This window comes from Chanos chanos, chromosome 7, assembly GCF_902362185.1.
Source record: "Chanos chanos chromosome 7, fChaCha1.1, whole genome shotgun sequence".
NCBI classification, from domain to species: Eukaryota; Metazoa; Chordata; class Actinopteri; order Gonorynchiformes; family Chanidae; genus Chanos; species Chanos chanos.
Window position 1 is genome coordinate 46,133,663 of NC_044501.1, and position 19,423 is coordinate 46,153,085.

The following is a 19,423-nucleotide window of genomic DNA, read 5'->3' on the forward strand; positions in this document are numbered from 1 at the left end:
CCTCAATACGTCTCTCTAGGATAGCTCCAGGACAAGAGTCACCTCAATACGTCTCTCTAGGATAGCTCCAGGACAAGAGTCACCTCAATACGTCTCTCTAGGATAGCTCCAGGACAAGAGTCACCTCAATACGTCTCTCTAGGATAGCTCCAGGACAAGAGTCACCTCAATACGTCTCTCTAGGATAGCTCCAGGACAAGAGTCACCTCAATACGTCTCTCTAGGATAGCTCCAGGACAAGAGTCACCTCAATACGTCTCTCTAGGATAGCTCCAGGACAAGAGTCACCTCAATACGTCTCTCTAGGATAGCTCCAGGACAAGAGTCACCTCAATACGTCTCTCTAGGATAGCTCCAGGACAAGAGTCACCTCAATACGTCTCTCTAGGATAGCTCCAGGACAAGAGTCACCTCAATACGTCTCTCTAGGATAGCTCCAGGACAAGAGTCACCTCAATACGTCTCTCTAGGATAGCTCCAGGACAAGAGTCACCTCAATACGTCTCTTTGAGATAAGTCCAGGACAAGCCTGCAGGGAAACTGATTCATTCCCATTTCTCTCCCTCTGACTAACAATCCCATTGCTTACTGGTACAACTGGTATTTCAGCAATACCCCCCCCCCTTTTTTTTTTATTACCCAATAAGAAATGACCAGTAAAAAGGGGGATGATGAGAAATGAAACAATCGAACCAAAATGGAAAATTGATCTCATATTAGACAGAGACTGCTGTGTCTGTCCTGTTGCAGGAACTCTGCCTTTGTAATTACAGGACAGACTCTGAGCGCCAGTCAAAACCTTCCTTCTGAACCGACTGACTTCAGCGATATGTCCAGAGACTACAATCAGTAAAAAAAAATATGAGGATCAAATACATTTTGGATCATTCAAATAACATTTGGAATGAACCCAACCTCAGTCTTATTTAAAAACAAAATAGCCATGTGGGTAGGACATATCCGTATTTGTTATTTGATAAATAAACATTAAAAATGCATCAGTACATATCTATGTCCATATGGACTGTTCCTGTATTCTTATAGTTGAAATGGCACTCACCTGTTAAAGCATTACCCAGGTGTTTTAGGCCGAGTGGGTTTTTAAGGTATGTCTTGGTTAAATTCTCAATCCCTCAGGTACCTATCTCCTGTCTCTTATTTGCCAAGACAGACACCACCCCCATCGGACGGCTTGGCCTCGAAAGTCTATGGACTAGACCAATGAGAACTCTCTCGGCAACATCACAGCTGGTATTGCTCTGACTGCCTCTAGAGGGCCTCATATTCCTGAACTGGATGCCGGCCCTGATCTGAGAGATGACTGATAGGCCAATATTCATGACATCACAGCCGAAGGGCATTCTTACATTCTAAACAACATGCTCCAGACTATAGTAGGAGTTTAAAAATCCAGTCCAGGAGGGCCAAGGTGCTGCTGCTGGTCTTTTCAACCAATTACATGTCACACAAAGACTGTTTATTATTCTATGCATGGTGAAACTTCTCAACCAATCACAGCTCTTTCCTCTGAAGACAGGTGGAAATGGCTGGTAATATGATTACATGAAATTTGTCATTCACAGTCTAGGCAGTTCTCCCTGGTTTCTCTCTTTTCTCTCTGTTGATTCCTGACTTGCTCTCTATTTTTTTGGGGGAAGGTGGGGGGGGGGGGGGGTATCATCAGCAAACTTTGACCCATTTTAACCTGCAGGTAGACTAAGATCTGCAGACTAACAACTTTTGCACGGAGCTAAACTCCCATTAGTCAAATGACCTATTTTTCATGATTGCTTCTGCCACGATCATTAAGCTTTATCAAGTCGAGAAAAGGCAAACTCCATGCAAATGTTTTGTGATGCCTAAGAAAAGGCCAGCGTCTCTGGGCAGTGACAAGGTGGACAGACACACATAGAGAATCCACAGAATGGTCCCAACTGAACTAAAACAGCAGCCAGTGAGCTGTCTGAAGGTGTAGTTCGACGTCCCATGAGACCACCCTGCATAAACTGCTCAACAGTGTTACATCCTGAGACGTATTTGCTGTTTCAGTTTTGGTGTCTCAATCTCTCTATCTCTCTCTCTCTCTTTCTCTGTCTCTCTCTCTCTCTCCTCTTCCTCCTCCTCCCCATTTTCTTTTCCAGATTACTGGTGGTTCGCCATTGGCTGGACGATGGGCGGGGGAAGTTTGAAAAGACGACTGCTGTGCAAGGCACGGCTGGGCTCATCCTCCTGCAAAACCTCTGCCGCCACATGAAACACTGGTTTAAACCTATTACGCAGAAGATGTGGAGTGTGTCCACATCGAGTGTGTCTTGTACGTAGTTGTAAATAGTTGTGTTGTGTTGTGTTGTGTTGTGTTGTGTTGTGGTGTGATGTTAAAAATACTTTTCCGTTCATTGATAGTCAGCACTGGTAGGGGGTGGTTGCCCTTTTATTTTGCTCATGTTTTCTCCTGTTTATGTTGGTTAGGGAGGCAGGGAATTTTGGGGTAGGTAAGGTGGTTCCCTCTCCTCTTGGTTAGTGGTGTTTTGCTTACTATTTTGGCCATGCCCACCCCTGTCTTTTGCGTTTCATTAATAATAATAATAATAATAATAATAATAATAATAATAATAATCAAGCTAACTAACAATCCTCGGCGTTGGTGTCGGTGTTGTATTATCATTGGTGGCAAGTTAAGGAGGGAGTTCCACACAGTTATGTTCACCCCACCCTAGACGGGGTCGTAACAACAGTCAGCCACACTTAAAGGTGAAAGATCTGTAAAAAAAAAAAAGATATCGAGTGCTTTTTGGCCTCCTGCTCTGATACCGCAGAGAAGACAAGAGCAGAATTTTGTCTGTAAGGTGATTTGTGTTTATTACCCTGAATGGCAGAGAAAGAGTTATCAGCAGAGTTTGATTTAAAAAGGTACTTCTCTCTCTGTCTCTTTTCACCCGCGCTTCATCCACTCATCCCCACACACAAAGCATGTCTTTTCACTTCATCCACTCATCACCACACACACAAAGCACGTCTTTTCACTTCATCCACTCATCCCCACACACAAAGCACATCTTTTCACTTCATCCACTCATCCCCACACACAAAGCACATCTTTTCACTTCATCCACTCATCCCCACACACAAAGCATGTCTTTTCACTTCATCCACTCATCACCACACACAAAGCACGTCTTTTCACTTCATCCACTCATCCCCACACACAAAGCACATCTTTTCACTTCATCCACTCATCACCACACACAAAGCACATCTTTTCACTTCATCCACTCACCCCCACACACAAAGCACATCTTTTCACTTCATCCACTCATCCCCACACACAAAGCACGTCTTTTCACTTCATCCACTCATCCCCACACAAAGCACGTCTTTTCACTTCATCCACTCATCCCCACACACAAAGCACATCTTTTCACTTCATCCACACATCACCACACACAAAGCACATCTTTTCACTTCATCCACTCATCACCACACACAAAGCACGTCTTTTCACTTCATCCACTCATCACCACACACAAAACACATCTTTTCACTTCATCCACTCATCACCACACACAAAGCACGTCCTTTCCATCATTCATTCCTTCCCATTTATGTCTTTGTTTTCTCATCTAACCTGAAATACCAATTTGGACAAAAACAATTTGCAGTATCTCAGAGACAGAAGAGGGAGAATTTGCTTCACATCATGTGAGTGTTATGAAGATGTAATGATAAATTATGGTTATGACAAAAGTCTCTCAGGATTGAGAGAGACTTTTTTTAAAATCCTTTCCTAAATCCTGGTCAGAAAAAGCAAAACCAGGCATATACATACACACACACACACACACACACACACTCAAGTCTTCAGGTAGACACACATGTCCACTCATCTCTTCAGGGAGACATACACACACCTAGACACACATACACACCTGTTCAGGTAGACACACGCATTCACTCACCTGTTTAGGTCAGCTCATATACACACTCACCTGTTCAGGTAGGCACATACAGACACTCACCTGTTCAGGTAGGCACATACAGACACTCACCTGTTCAGGTAAGAAGGATCTGCACTCATTTGTGAAAAAAGTCACTAAAACTCAAGGTTTGTTGTTCTTCATCACCATTCCACTTGCTTTATTAAACAAGGCATTAGTCCACATGGACTTGTAGACAAAACATTAATGAACTTAAAACCCCTTTCATTTAGGTATTCATCTGGTATCATGACTGTAACTTACGTAGCTAGTCCTCAACATTAAAATCTCAGTTATTTTGCGACTGAAACACAATTCCACCCAAACGCTCTCTCAGGGATGCGGAGAACGAAACCGAAAACACGGCGCAAGCTGAAAATATGATTTTTCTTTCATTTTCCATGAAACAATGAAACAATGAAACAGAGACAGGATTTAAAGCCTGTATATTTCTAAAATCACAATATTAACTCCTATATGAGAAAAACTTAGCGATTGTTTCTGATGACTTATGCAGACACATCCAGTGAATAATGAAATAAACTGAACTTCAAACTTTTATATAACATTAAAAAGAAAAACAAACAAAAAAACCCAACTTTGCACTGAATTCCTCAAATGATGCATACAAAGGGCGTTTATTTGGTCTGTCTGACCGGAGTAAGAATAAGTGGAGACATGTTTTTACCACTATCAGCAACACCCGGACTAAAGAAAGGATAGAGCTTTTCTGTGAAAGTGTTGCCAACAAATGAATAGATGTGGAATCTGTCCTCTACATCATAGAAAGAGACAAGCCCCGCCTCATAGTCCACAAACACGCCCACTTTCTCAGGCTTCTTCTGAAGACACAGGCGGACAGATGGAGACCCCAGGGCTCGGTACTCTTCTCCGTTTCTGAGTCTCATGGTCCAGTACCCGTTATCCGGTGTGGACGTGATCTGTCCCTTCCTGTTGACGGATTCTCGGACCACTCCCGAATCCCAGAAGGTTTTGTCCTTTACCTGAACCTCGTAGTAAAACCTTCCGCTCGAGAAACCTTTCTTACCCAGGACACACAGAACCGGATCAAAACGCTCCGGGTTATCAGGGACCTGCCGCTGGGTGTCGGCTCGACCCGCCTGTTTGCTGTCCTCGGACAGCAGGATGTTTGGATGAGCCGTGTCCGGATCAAGGACCACGTCCACTGTTGAGAGAAGAAATCAAGAGATGCCACAAGCGATCTGGGACAGTGAATATCTGACTGGGCAATCTCCACCACCCCACCCCCTACCAGGATGCTTTTTAGATGAGACATGCCAAAACATGACAGATAGAGAATGTTTTTTCAGTGACATACCTGTATATTGTTGAACTCTCTCTAACTCTGTAAAGTAAAAGAGCCCAAACGCAAAGAATCATTTTGTGTGTACATTTCATTACAACTACACCATTACTGGCTGATGCAAAGACCACACTATCAGGATTGTCTGACGAGAGTTTCAGGACGTATGATATAAAGCGTGCGACCACACGTACCGTTCTCTGTCAGTCTCACCATCTCAGTCCTTACAGCGTCCTCCACTTTAGACACTGCTCTCCTCACAGATCCCACACACTGATCTGGGTAAATACTGACTTCAGACCAGTCCTCAGTTTGAGGACAGGAACTAAGAACTGGAAAACGCTGCAAAAACAAATGACAAAAAAAAACAAACAAATGAGACAACTGTTCACGGATCTGTCATAAGACAGTCAACCGTTCCTATTCTGCCATGAACCACCCCAGAGGCGTAATGTTTAGCACAGGTGTTGTAGTTGTGGTTTGGTGTCAGATTGCGGTGAATAATGGCATTCACGGCCTGGCGCTTTACCTGAAGAAGAAACACATAGTCCTCAGTGTGTGAAATCTGCTCCACATCAGCCTCTCTCGTCCTCAGCTCTGTTATCTCCTCTCCCAGATCTTTAATGAGACCTTCAGCTTTCCTCTCCACTGCCTTCTGTTTCTCCTCGATCTCTCTGACCAGCTCAGCCTCTCGTTCTTCAATAGAGCTGACCAGGGCCCTGAGGATCTGTGCACCGTCCTCAATCTCTCTCTGTGAGTTTGCCTAGTGATAACAGAGGTTTCATTTTCACTACGCGGAGACATTCGGCAAATGTCGCAATTTCGGTCCTGACAAATGTCATACAGAGAAATCAGGTTTAAGGACTCATGTTGATTTCATGATTGGAAATAAAGTTATTTGCCATTCAAATCTTAATAACCGGATTACAAGACTGAATATAATGACACAAGACGATAAGCATATTTTTGTATTACAAAATGGTACAAAGCTGAAATGTTATCTGGGCCAGGTATTGACCCTTGTGGTACCCCATTTGTACTGAGCATGCTCACTTTGCTTAGCTCCACAGAGCGTTTGATCTCCTGCGTCTTCTCCAGTCTCTCCTGAACCATCTGCTGCACGTTGGCCTTAACCTGTGTCAGCTGAGTCTAAAGACGAAAAGATGAGGACATTTATGACTTTCAGTTTATCGCTCATCACAATAAAGTGAAAACAATGTTCTGTAAGAAGCAGAGAATGAAACAATGCCACCGATAATTTCTAGCTGTGCAACTGATTACTGTTTTCAGTGAGGGTACAAGATGAAAGGGTTAATGTTTTTTTTTGTTGTGATCCACCTTCTTCTGGTCGCACTCCTCTTTTAGGGTTACTGTCTCGTGTTCCAGGTGGTCGGTCTCGGTGCAGAACTGGCACACACACATTTGATCCCAAACGCAGAAAAACTCCAGGAGTCTCTGGTGTTTTTTGCACATTCTGTCTTCCAAGTGATCCACAGGATCAATCAGCTTATGCTTCTTCAAGTTGGTCACCCTCTGATGGGGCTCCAGGTGGACCTCGCAGTAAGATGTCAGACAAACCAGGCAAGACTTGAGAGCCTTGAACTTGATCTCTCCAGTGCATACATCGCAGGCAATCTCCCCAGGTTTGGCCAACTGTTTCCCCGCGCAGTTCTGAACGGCTTTGAATCGTTCGGAGATTTCTTTGAAGGCTTTGTTTACACTGATCTCGGGTTTGCTGACGAAGGCCTTGTCACAGGCCTTGCACTTGTACTGGTCACTTTGATCCCACAATCCTTTGAGACAGACCAAGCAGAAGTTGTGTCCACACGGAATGGTGACGGGGTCGGTGAAGACGTTGAGACACACTGAACACACCAGCTGCTCTTCTGGTATGAGAGTACCAGTGGAAGCCATATCTAAAGACACAGGGAGATGCCTCGATCAGTTTAGCACATGCATGTACTGTTAGCGTACGAGAATGTGACAAGTATGCAGAGAACATCTGGACTAATTATTGGCAGTTTGATTAAACTTGTATATAACAGGCAATAATCAGGCCTTGAATTTTGCTTCTGAACATGTAGAAGTCCTTTCAGGATGGTCTGGTGATTAAAAAAACAATAAGCGTTAACTGAATATATATATACATTTGTGTGTGTGTGTGTATATATATGTATGTATGTATGTATATATATACATACTGTGTGTATATGTGTGTGTGTGTGTGTGTGTGTGTATATATATGTATATATATATATATATATATATATATATATATGTATGTATGTGTGTGTGTGTGTGTGTGTGTATGTATATATATGTATGTATGTGTGTGTGTGTGTGTGTGTGTATATATATATATATATTACCGTATATATGTATATATATGGTAACAGTTTCAGGGGAAATGTTTGAAAATGCTGCAGATATTAAAGTGATACTAAAAACAAGTGATGCTAACTGTTAGGACTAGGAGCAGCACTTACTGCAAAGGGAAGCGGCAATCCTGACTTCTGAATCGTTTCTAACATGGTATACGAAACCTTCACAACATATCAATGCATTTTGCAAAAGATTCAGCAGCGCCTTCATGGTACGTTAATCCAACATTCATGTCGTCTGTGGCAACGCTTTCGGAAAGGAACGCTACGTCACTTGCTGGAGTGCAATGCAAGAGCGCGACAGCTCAAGACTTAAAGCCAGAATCAGCATAACGCTAATGGAATGATCTTATGACGAGTGGACTCATCATTCTCTAATGAAAATCAAAGAAGATTCAGCAGACTGTTCCTGATCTGAAAACACGCTTCTGCGTCAACCTTTTCACCAACCTTAACTCCTGCCAACGTTACATCTTTAGACACACGCGGACAAAAAGGCGAAAAAGCCCAATATCTAGTAACACAGCAATGCCCCTTTAATGAGCAGACTTGTCCCATTAGCTGCCATTACGGAAAGTTCCGCATTGTGGTTAACAGTTTCGTCACCAGACAGTAGCATTTCCTTACCTGTCTTGGTCTGTGACAGTGTCACTGCTGAATGACTAAGCTATGTCTGTGAGTGTCTGCTCTGTCCTCTCCTTTCGGGATTCTGAAATTCCTTAAAACTCGCTGTTTGTAGTTTTTAATTATGTGAAAATGTCCAGAAAAAGGGGGTTGAGTTGCACTCTGTTCATGTGCAGGTGACAGTCATTCATTCAGCTTGGAACGGGTGATACAACTTCTGTTTATTGAGGGGTGTGGCCTATGAGAACAAGGGTCAACATTTTTCCATTATGACACATGTTAAGCACAGGAGGAAACACCTGAACCGAAGAATGTGGATCCACAAGGTGAGCAGTGTACACGGACAAAACGGACACGGACAAAAGAGAATGTTTACGGCTGAAGCAGTTTCTGAGCAGCGGATGTGTTAGATACTGTTTTTATTACACAATGTTATACACCCCACTCCCCCTTACACACACACACACACACACACCCACATACTCACCCACACAGACGCACACACACACACACACACGTGCACATCTGACCAAGGTACATCCATTTTTCCAGTTGACCTTCACTTGGACTATGGACATAGATATATGTTTGAATATGAATATGAGACATAGAGCTATGAGACATTAAACACACACAGTAAGAATACATTTACAGAGTTCCTGATAGGCTGGTAATGCAGATCTAGACTGCTGAGTGGTGTTTGATTAGACAAGGAAAAGTCAGGATTAACATCAGTGTCGGGTATCAGTCTTTGTCACATGCATAGAGGATCCATGTCAGGAACCAAGTAGTCGGTTCAGTGTGACTATTACATTCCCACAACATATGATACTTTTCTGCTTATATAATAATATGTTCCATAAATGTGGTTGTCCTTTGCCTTAAGGATTACACTGGCTTTTTGAAATATTAAAACGACAGAGGAGAAGCCAGGCCGAGAAAAAGAGACAGGGAGTAAGATTCTCGATTCTTATTAAATCAAACACACACCCCAAAGCTCACATCCTTCCAAAGTTAAACAGTCAAAATAAAAAAACAAAAAAAAAACAAAGAGGTTTTCGCAAACAGAGATATGGAATTTCAGGTACCACTCCCATCAAGCAAACACGCACACACACACACACACACACACACACACACACACACACACATGCTCACGCTCACTCACATATACACACATACATACCTACTCACACATACATCAACACAAAAAAACATGCACATACATTCACACACACACGCATGTACACACGCACGCAGGCATACACACACACACACACACTCATCTACATATATGCACATATACACACATACATACCTACTCACACATACACACACACAAGCAAACATGCACATACATTCACACACGCACGCATGTACACACGCACGCAGGCACACACACACACACACACACACACACACACACTCACTTACATATACGCACATATACACACATACATACCTACTCACACATACACACACACAAGCAAACATGCACGCACACACGCACACACACAAGCATACACATGCACATAGTTTAATAGCAGGAACTGAGCACTGGATCTGGTTTGATCTGGTTTGATCAGTTTTGTCTTGCTTGGCTTATTTCCATGGGATTTTTCCTTTGATTTAAAATTCTCCAGAAATGTTGTTTGGTGCGCCTGGGTTTCATTCATTATCTTGCTCATCAAACAGAAGAGAACTTTTAATTTTGTTGAAAAGATGTCACAAGGGAGGGAGACCACCAGATCAACTTCGTATTATAAGAGTATTACAAAAGCATTGTAAAAAATTAGAATGTGATTATTTTTCGTCACAGTACAGAGGTCAAGGCCTAGAAACCATGCGGCACAGACCAGGGGGGTATTCCAGTTAGCGGGTTTAGTGAAAACTCAGAGTTAGTTAACTCAGAGTAAGTAGTAAACCTCCTAATAGAAAAGCTCTACGGTTTTGCTTTGCTAGGAGAATGAAGCCACAGGGCTCTTCTATTAGGAGGTTTACAGAGTTAACTAAATCTCTTAGCTTTCACTAAACCCACTCTCTGGAGTACCCCCCCCCCCAGAAAGTGTAAAAGTCACAGTAAGTATGAAGTGGTCCCACTACTGTACCATGGCCCAGGGATAAAGTCAGTCTAAATGACTATGCCTTCCCAGAATTCCTTAGCACAGGAACTTCTGCACATGAAAACTTTTTGGTTTGGCTTCCTGTACAAACAAACAAAAAACAAACAAACAAATAAACAAACAACAACAACAACCAAAAACAGAAAGAAAAAAAAACAAGTTCACAATATGAAAGAGAACAGACAACATTTTTGCACGAGAAAATGGCTGCTTGTCTTCACTGTGTCATGTACAGTCACACCCACAAAAAGAAAACCCCGCCCTTAAACGACAGAGAATTGGGAGATTTAAAGAGATTTAAAGAGCCACAACATAACATGCAATATCATGCAACTCATAAAAAAAAGTGAACCAGTCTGGCATAAACAAACAACAGGTCAGTGCTGGATTAATCCACACACTAGTTCCAGGTATCGTACTGTGTGTTACATGTGTGATGCCTATATTCTTAACGTAAAGTTGATGTTATGTGGCTGGAGGAAGCGTTGGTTTGTGCGTGTAAATATATCTTGCTGTAGATGTAATTCTGTAGTGGTGCCACAGAACAGGCAGTGGTAACAGTTTGGGTGAACAGGTCAAAATTATTCACAGGTCATGGGCACGTGCACTGTGGCCTAACACACAGGTTTTTATAAGTCCCTCACACACACACGCGCGCACACACACGCACGCACGCGCGCACACACACACACGCACACACACACACACACACACATACATATGCACACACCCCACCACCACCACCAAAAGTTGGACTGTGGCCTAACACAGAGGTTTTGATAACTCCGTCACACACACACACACACACACACACACACACACACTCACAGACACACACACACACACACACACACGTACACACATGTTCCTTCACACATATACCGAAAAACAAAAAAAGAAACATTGTCACATAGCTAGACACAAAGGCCTGAAATCAGCTTTGTTCATTTACAAATGGTTTCCAATTAGATGCGGCCTTTCTCAGAAAGGACTGAGTTCCCATTACTCCTCTTTCACATTGTGGGCACGTCATTATCATAATGTACTTTATCTTGCAAATGTCCTTGTTTGAATACAGGCTGAAACTCCTCACAGTACGCAAACTAGCAACCATTATTCATTTGAATTTACATTCACATGTTTTATATGAACTTTTATGCATGCTATCAAGTCATTAATGCAAACCTGGCTTTAGGTTTAGCATTTGATTGTTTTTAGCATCCTGTATGAGATCCAGGTCACATTAAAGAATAGAGGATTCATTCACCCTTAATCGGTTTGTATAAAACCACCATCATGTAAAGAATATGCGTTGTGTTTTTTTTCCATTGCTTATAGTCAGTGCACAGTCAGTTTCTTAAAGCCATCGGTATAACTAAGTATTAATTAACCTTGATGGCTTTTGACAGACCCCAGATCAGCCAAATGTTTCCCGTTCCCATGACCAGCTTTGCTCTGGTGCCACAGACGGCCTACCTGATGAGCGCTGCGACTGTGAAAGCAGGGACTCACGTCAACGACATAAACAGATTCATTAGAATAAAATAAGATAAATAAAATAAGATAAATAAAATAAGATAAATAAAATAAGAAGTCCACGTGAGGTTGGGTAGAGAAGCATGAGTTTGGGAATTCTGTTGTGCGGGATTTCCGTGCGTTTCAGAGAGAGATGGCTGTAGATCAGAGGCAAATGCAATAAATGTTCCATGCAGTATGGGTGCCCACTGGGTTATAAAGGAGGATAGGTTTTCCAGTCTCAACCAGTACAGGGACCACGACCAGTTTATAAAGGCCCGGCGGCTCACCTGTGAGAGTTAGACCTGAGGACCTCTCAGGTCATTGCCGAGGTAATTATGGACGAACTGAAATGAAACAGGACATTGTGAAAGTGTGTAAACTTTGTAGAATGGCAAAAACGTCTATTGTGTGTGTGTGTGTGTGTGTGAACTTGAGTTTCTTTTTTTTCCTTTTTTTTTTTTTTTACCTTGACATTCATATGCAGTCTACTGACCTTTTTTGACACTTTAATGAACTGCTGTCTTGCACCACACAGAAACAGTAGGGTTTTTTTGTTTGTTTGTTTGTTTGTTTTAATTTCTTCATAGTTACTGCTTCCTTCCAAGGTCTGGAACTACATACCGTCTGATCACTCTGATAAACTCTGATTCTCTTACTCTGATGGAGTTTCCAACCTCAGATGAGAGAATGCTTCTCATAGTCTTCATCATTGGTAGGTAACACATGCCATAAGCTACCATAACCTACAGTCAGGAACATTTCCTGTGTGAAGCAATGTGCGTGTGTGTGTGTGCGTATGTGTGCGTGCGTGCGTGTGTGTGTGCATGTGTGTGTGTGTGTGCATGTGAGCAGTGGCACAGAGACAAGTTGGTTGGTTTATCCTAAACTAATAGCGATGGTCTTTTTCAGCTTACTGGGAGCTGGCCGGCTGCTCTCGTCAGTATCTCTATGTGAACGAGGAGAGGACCTGGGCTGAAGCACAGACCTACTGCAGACAGCACTACAGCGACCTGGTCACCGCTGAAGACACGGAGGAAATGACACAGTTACTTAAAGCGGGAGAGGCCGCGACCGCTGAAAGCATCTGGATAGGTCTAGAGCGGGGCAGTTCGCTGAGGTGGCACTGGTCTCTGACGGACAAGGCTTTCTACAGAGACGGGGAGACGGAATACAGGAACTGGGCGGGGGGGGAGCCCGATATCCACGACAGCTTTGAGGTTAAGGGGGCCATGGACAGCACGGGGAAATTCTACGATTACCTGAACCAGGACTCAAGAAAAACGATCTGCTTTAATGGTGAGACCCCACCACCCCCCCAACCCCCCGCCGCTCGCCCCGCCCCCATTTCCTCTTAAAATTACATTGAAGCATATAACCCTGTGTTCACCAGTTAAAGGTAAAACATATTCAAACAAACTAACCTTGAACAACAACAAAAAAACCAAAAAAAAACCAAAAGAAAACAGTTGCTTCTTTACTCTTGCACTGCAGAGTCAACTAAGTCACCGCAAAACCCCTCGAGAGAGATTTACGTTTGTGCATGGTGTTGCTTTTTTTTTCAGCGTACACCATGTTGTGACGCGTTTCTCATTGTACTGTATACACATTATAATCATAGAATGACTGCTGGCAGTTGTTTGGCTGCGAGGCTATTGGTTGTGACCGTGTGCGTGGTTATCGTGTGGTTATTATTTAGCTGTTTATGTCTTAGGTCGCCAGCGGTAGAGCCAAAGTATTGGGTCTTGAGACTGGTCACTTGAACCAAACACTGTTTTATGGGTAAATATGGATCGATATCACATAACTTTGTTTGAAGGAAAGTTGTGACACTGTGGTTATACAGACAAACTATGTTGTTTTAATAGCAGAGGCCCACTGACAGCATGTCTGGCTTTGGAGCATGCTTAGTTCATCAGTTCATTTATGTGTGATTGAAATGGGTCTGTGTGCATGAAATGCGTTGTCACAGTGAATGCAGGTTAGATGTCTTTTACCTAACACTATTCTGAGACGTATCGTTTTTGTTCCTCTTTGTGTTGTGTTTTCTTGGCTTTTGCCAAGGTGACTGCTGCTTCTGAGTGGACTCATTTGCTCAGACACTGTATATGAGCCTAGCCTATCTGGCCAATCACAGACCAGCACAGTGTAATTAAACAGCTTCATTTCTGTCGTCGTTTTCACTGAGTCAAATCCCAGAACAATCTAAACAAAAACAAAACACACACACACACACACACACACACACAAAACAGACCCTGTGACATCAGATCTGACCACACAGTTTTTAACAAATTGGGCAATGACTGGGAAAAATTGAAGTCACTGTCTTTTCAGCGGCAGTTAGTATATATCTGTCAGTCCAAAACCAGAATGCACTGGTTTATGGTTAACAGTAGAAAAGAGTCACAGTCATAAAAAGATATAGTGTCTAGTCTAAGACAGGTGGCGTACACCTGACATTCAGAAGCTTTCGCTAACACAGCAGCTGCACTGAGCTCATTAGAGTTCATTTGTGTATCAGGAACCCAGAACCAATTCATTCTCGTTGATACTACAATGACTTGGCGTGACGCACAGAGATACTGCAGAGAACATCACACGGACCTGGCCAGTGTGAGAAATGCGGCAGAGAACCAGCACCTGCAGACTTTGGTACCAGCAGGGGAATCTGTGTGGATTGGCCTTTTCGGGGACCACTGGGGGTGGTCTGACCAGAGCAACTCCTCATTCAGGTTCTGGGCAGATGGACAACCCAACAATAGGCATGGAAAACAGGACTGCGTGGGGATACATAAATACTTCCAAAAATGGGGAGATGAGGAGTGTGACCTTAAATATCCTTTTATCTGTTACGGTGGTGAGTACACAGCTTACAGCCCACTTAATGTGTCTCTTATATACATATGCACATACATATACATATACATACACATACATACACATATACATATTTACATATACATATACATACATACACACACACACACACACACACACACACACACACACACACACATATATATATATACACATACACACAGACACACACATACATATATATATTTCTTTGACAGTCACTGATACTGTGACTGAGGTAGATCTGTGTTTCACATACATGATTCTAAATCAGTCCATGACAACGTCAGTGTGGTACTACACTTTTTAAGGAGTAAATCTAGTTCCAACACAATGTTTGTTTTTTGTTGTTGTTGTTGTTGTTGTTGTTGTGGGGTTTTTTGTTTGTTTGTTTGTTTGCTGGGTATGAGAGGATCAAGGATGTTACTGTTTACCATCTTACCAAAGAATAAACAATGAATTTTTGGATTTTGGAAAAATTCTTAACCTGCGAAGACAGATGCTTTACCAGTAACTCTGAACACCTTGTTAAACCTAGCAAATGACCTAGAGGGACATTTTTAGGATGAAGATTGTTCAGACTGTGGACTTACATTACGGCTTGATATTAAACATGCTGGCATATACCTGGTGCACATTAAAATACATCTATTGTATTGTCTATAACATGATCTGTGTTTATGTACATGTGTGTTCTGCCTCCAACAGTGATGAAGAAGAGACAGGTGGTGAGAGTGGAGCTGAAATCCCATCAGAATGTGAATGATCCTGCAGTGAAGGAGGCCATCTTACAGCAGGTGAGTGTCTCTCTCTTCCTGATGGAGCAGCTCACCCACAACACACACACACAGCCTTCTCTTCATTCGAGCAGGAAGAACTGCACTCCTCTCATTCACACACATGTAGAGAAAGACTATCAGAGAGTGAGAGTAGGGCTTCCTACAGTATTCAGTCATTAAAGACAGATTCTGTTCTTCAGATTCAACAGAAACTGAAGGAACATGGGATGGAAGAAGAAACCACACTGAGATGGAGGGAACAGCCAGATGGACGAGTTTTTCACTTAAAGAAAGAGAAGGATGGGGAGAAAGTGGAGGAGACATGTGAACCTGACAAGTGATTAGTGGCCATTGCAACTGTAGTCTTGAGAGCTTTTTGGTGAAAAGGCTTTGAGGGAAAACAGAGAGAATGAAAGAAAAAAAAAAAAGAAGAGAAGAAGGAGGGGTGAATTTTAATGACTTTTTTTTAAGATGCCCCTTTGTTTAGGGCTGTTTGTGTACACGGGTCATTAATGCTTTAAACAGATTTACATGTTGTGAAAAGTAGATCTTCAACTACCACCTGCTAACTATTTCTACCAGACCTATGAGAGCACTTGTAAAACATTTAATTACGATCTAAGTAACATATATCTGATGCTGGTGATGAACTGTCCTTCTATGTACTGTTTCAGCTTTAACTTTAACCATTTAGATATTTTGACTTAAATATCTACTTTTTTTCGATTTTAAGAAAAAGGGTTTTGTCCAGTATGGAGTCTTTTTCACTATTACCACGTTTCTCTCTACTGTTACGATTCTGTTGTTAGATTTGAATTGTTTGTTTTGAGATCTACTAGGTTGCAATGCACATTCTTAGATATTAGAAAATAAAATCACAAGTCCGGAGAGATTAAAATGTCATTTTATTTGTTCATTATAAAAATATAACCTAATTCGATGTAAATGATCAAATGTTAGCAGAACAAGCACATTTCACATCAGAGAGGGTTGGTCACACACACAAAAAAATACAACTTCAACTAAACACAAGTGCAGATACCTGCAGGCTCAATAGCTTCTGCTTGGGTTTCGGTCATGCCCTCACAACCCCCCCCCCCCCCCCCCCCCCACCCCCAGTCTTTGTTTATTGACAGGCTGTTTGTTTGTTTGTTTTTTAATCACACTCATGACACAGCCTGTAATGTTGCTTGGATACCTCAAAGTGACCTGAGGATGTTCGTGGCTTTGTTATTTTGCATAAGACTGCATGGTATTTCCATAAACACCAGGGCAAGAGGGAACCTATCTACCAAGGTTAACACTGTACAAACATGTATATGATTTACAGTACTATTATACTGTAACACTTATCCATACACTATTATACTATTCTGAATTCTTCATTGCTTGTTGAGTATGTCTCAGGCGGTTTCAAAAGAGCTGGTCCTCAAATCTGTCCTTCATTCAAACTTGTAAAATGGTTTAAGTCATCATCTGTCATAATTCACTCTGCTGAACATGTAGAAATTTAAAGATCAAATGTATCTCCGTACACTCGACCATCTGATGGTGATTTGGCTCCTGTTTTCAACACTATCACCTCAGGAAATCAAATTCAACAACTCAAAAAAAAAAAAAACACTGAGTGTTGAGAGCCTATAATGGAGTAAGAAAGCTACACTTCCAGGAAGGAACATTAACATATATTTGCAGCTCAAATAAGACCACTAAAGCAGCTGAGAGGTCAGTCCTCACTCACAGGACACACTGGGCAATCCTCTAACAGGTAAACAGCCTTTACTTGAGAGTATTACAATTCTATTCATTTCAAGACATGATCTCAAGTGATTTTGTACCTATAACCCAAGTAACCTGACAAACACAGGGTAATTTAGCTTTGGAATTGATGAATTCTGGATAGATTTGTGTTGTCTACTTAAGTCATGTTCCTTGACAACTGCATGGAGGTAGTGAACGTTTTGTTGATGGATGCATTTTGTCTTAAGATACCTTATCTGTTCTCTGTCTGTACTATCAAAAAAATTTGGAGTGACTGGTTTTCAAACGATTCAGTACCAATCGTTTTTCTCACAAATGCACTGTAATTGTTATTGAACCAAGGTCTTTCATTTGTTTTATTTATTTATTTATTGCTAGACGATCATGAATCATCCACTTTTCTTTAAACACTTCAGTCAAGTGGCTCCAAAGAGACAACAGGTTGTTTTGGATTTTCTGACCTCTCAAAGCAACTGGTGAAATATGCTGCTTCCCAGAGGCATTTACACGATGTCATAGTTTAAATAACGTGTTCTTTTCTCTTACTGAAGGGCTTTATGCTGAATACCGTCTGATCACCCACTGATAAAATCTTCTAACCTCAGAGGAGGATATGTATCTGATAATCCTCCTCATTGGTAAATAACCCGTTTGTTGTAAACTACAATAAGAAACACTTTTAGTGTGAAGTGGTGTGTGTGTGTGTGTGTGTGTGTGTGTGTGTATGTGATGAACTGGTAGAGCTGATGATTTTCAGACTGGATTCTGAACCTGCAATTTTCTCGCCAAAAACACGGGAATACAAAAACAAGATTCAAGGATTCAAAATGACACCACAATGACACTCAGGCAGGGTCACACTGGACAAGATGGGAAAAGTTAGGCAATGGCTTCACAAAGGAAACTAAGCAAAACTAGGGATATTTATACACAGAGTAAACCAGTCTTGAAAATTAAAAAAAAAGAAAAAAGAAAAACCGCTATTGATGATGATTCAGTAATTAAGTGAAACAAGGGAAACCAGGAAGTGACAAAAAAAAGTAAAAAAAAAAAAAAACTAACACAGAAATGACCCGCAGAGGGGTGGGAAAGGGGTAGGAAAACCAGGGTGTGACAGTGCGCGCAGAATTTATGCTAGACTTTTTTTTCGACGGACAATATGGCCGTTAATATTCCAGAATTACGGCCATATCGAATAACTACCTATAAATAAATAAATACCTATATAATAGCCTACATTTAAACAGCAATAAAACACAAACGCTACGCTACAGCAAATGCATTTTATGAAAAGTAGTCTGCAGTAATTAACTCTCTGCAACTCTTTGCAAACAAATAGCCTCGCTATTGTTAATTAAATAAAGACATTAACCAACATTAAATATGCGTCTCATTTCAAGGTCGTCAAATTAAATAACTTGAAAACAGGCTAAATGAAGCAATTAAGTCTAAAATAAAATACACTTAAGCACCATCACTTGTTTTTTTTTTTTAAACTGACCGAGGGATGTGTGCGTTGACATTTCGGAGTCGTGCTGATATGCAGAGTCGAGTGAGCCATAGCACAGGGTTGTTGCTATAGGATACGCACGGCACGCTATAGGCTTTTGATCTCGCGCAACGCTTAGTCACATGACCAAACACTCGGTGAATCTCTCATTGTCGTAACAGCGGAGGGGAAAACCAAAGTTTTGCATAATATAAGTTTATATTTAAGTTGTTTTGGCAACATATTTTATAGGGCACACAATATTAGGCTATTTAATATTTATTTATTTGGCATATTCCCCACCGGACATTTTGACCGTTAATATTTTCATCTGCCGGACAACACACCCGATACCCGCTAAAACCGGCTAAAGTAAACCCTGAGTGTGAGTGTGTGTGTGTGTGTGCAGAGGGACAGAGACAAGGTGGTTGGTTTATCCTAAAATAATACATCGGTTTTTTTCAGCTTACTGGGACCTGGCCAGTTCTTTTGGTCTGTATCACTATGTGAATGAGGAGAAGAACTGGACTGAAGCACAGACCTACTGTAGACAGCACTACAGCGACCTGGTCACCATTGAGAACATTGAGGACA

General features: G+C 41.8%; 1 protein-coding gene across 1 annotated transcript; it reads right to left on the bottom strand.

Annotated features, from left to right (window-relative positions):
* Positions 1-4,612: 4,612 nt before the first annotated feature.
* LOC115816730 (E3 ubiquitin-protein ligase TRIM39-like) lies at positions 4,613-15,931 on the bottom strand. Its single transcript, XM_030779815.1, has 7 exons — positions 15,910-15,931; positions 6,637-7,184; positions 6,352-6,447; positions 5,828-6,061; positions 5,493-5,640; positions 5,314-5,340; positions 4,613-5,160 (listed from the first exon to the last, which is right to left on the bottom strand). Exons 1-7 carry the CDS (start codon positions 15,929-15,931, stop codon positions 4,613-4,615), a joined length of 1,623 nt encoding a protein of 540 aa, XP_030635675.1.
* Between the last annotated feature and the right edge of the window lie 3,492 nt (positions 15,932-19,423).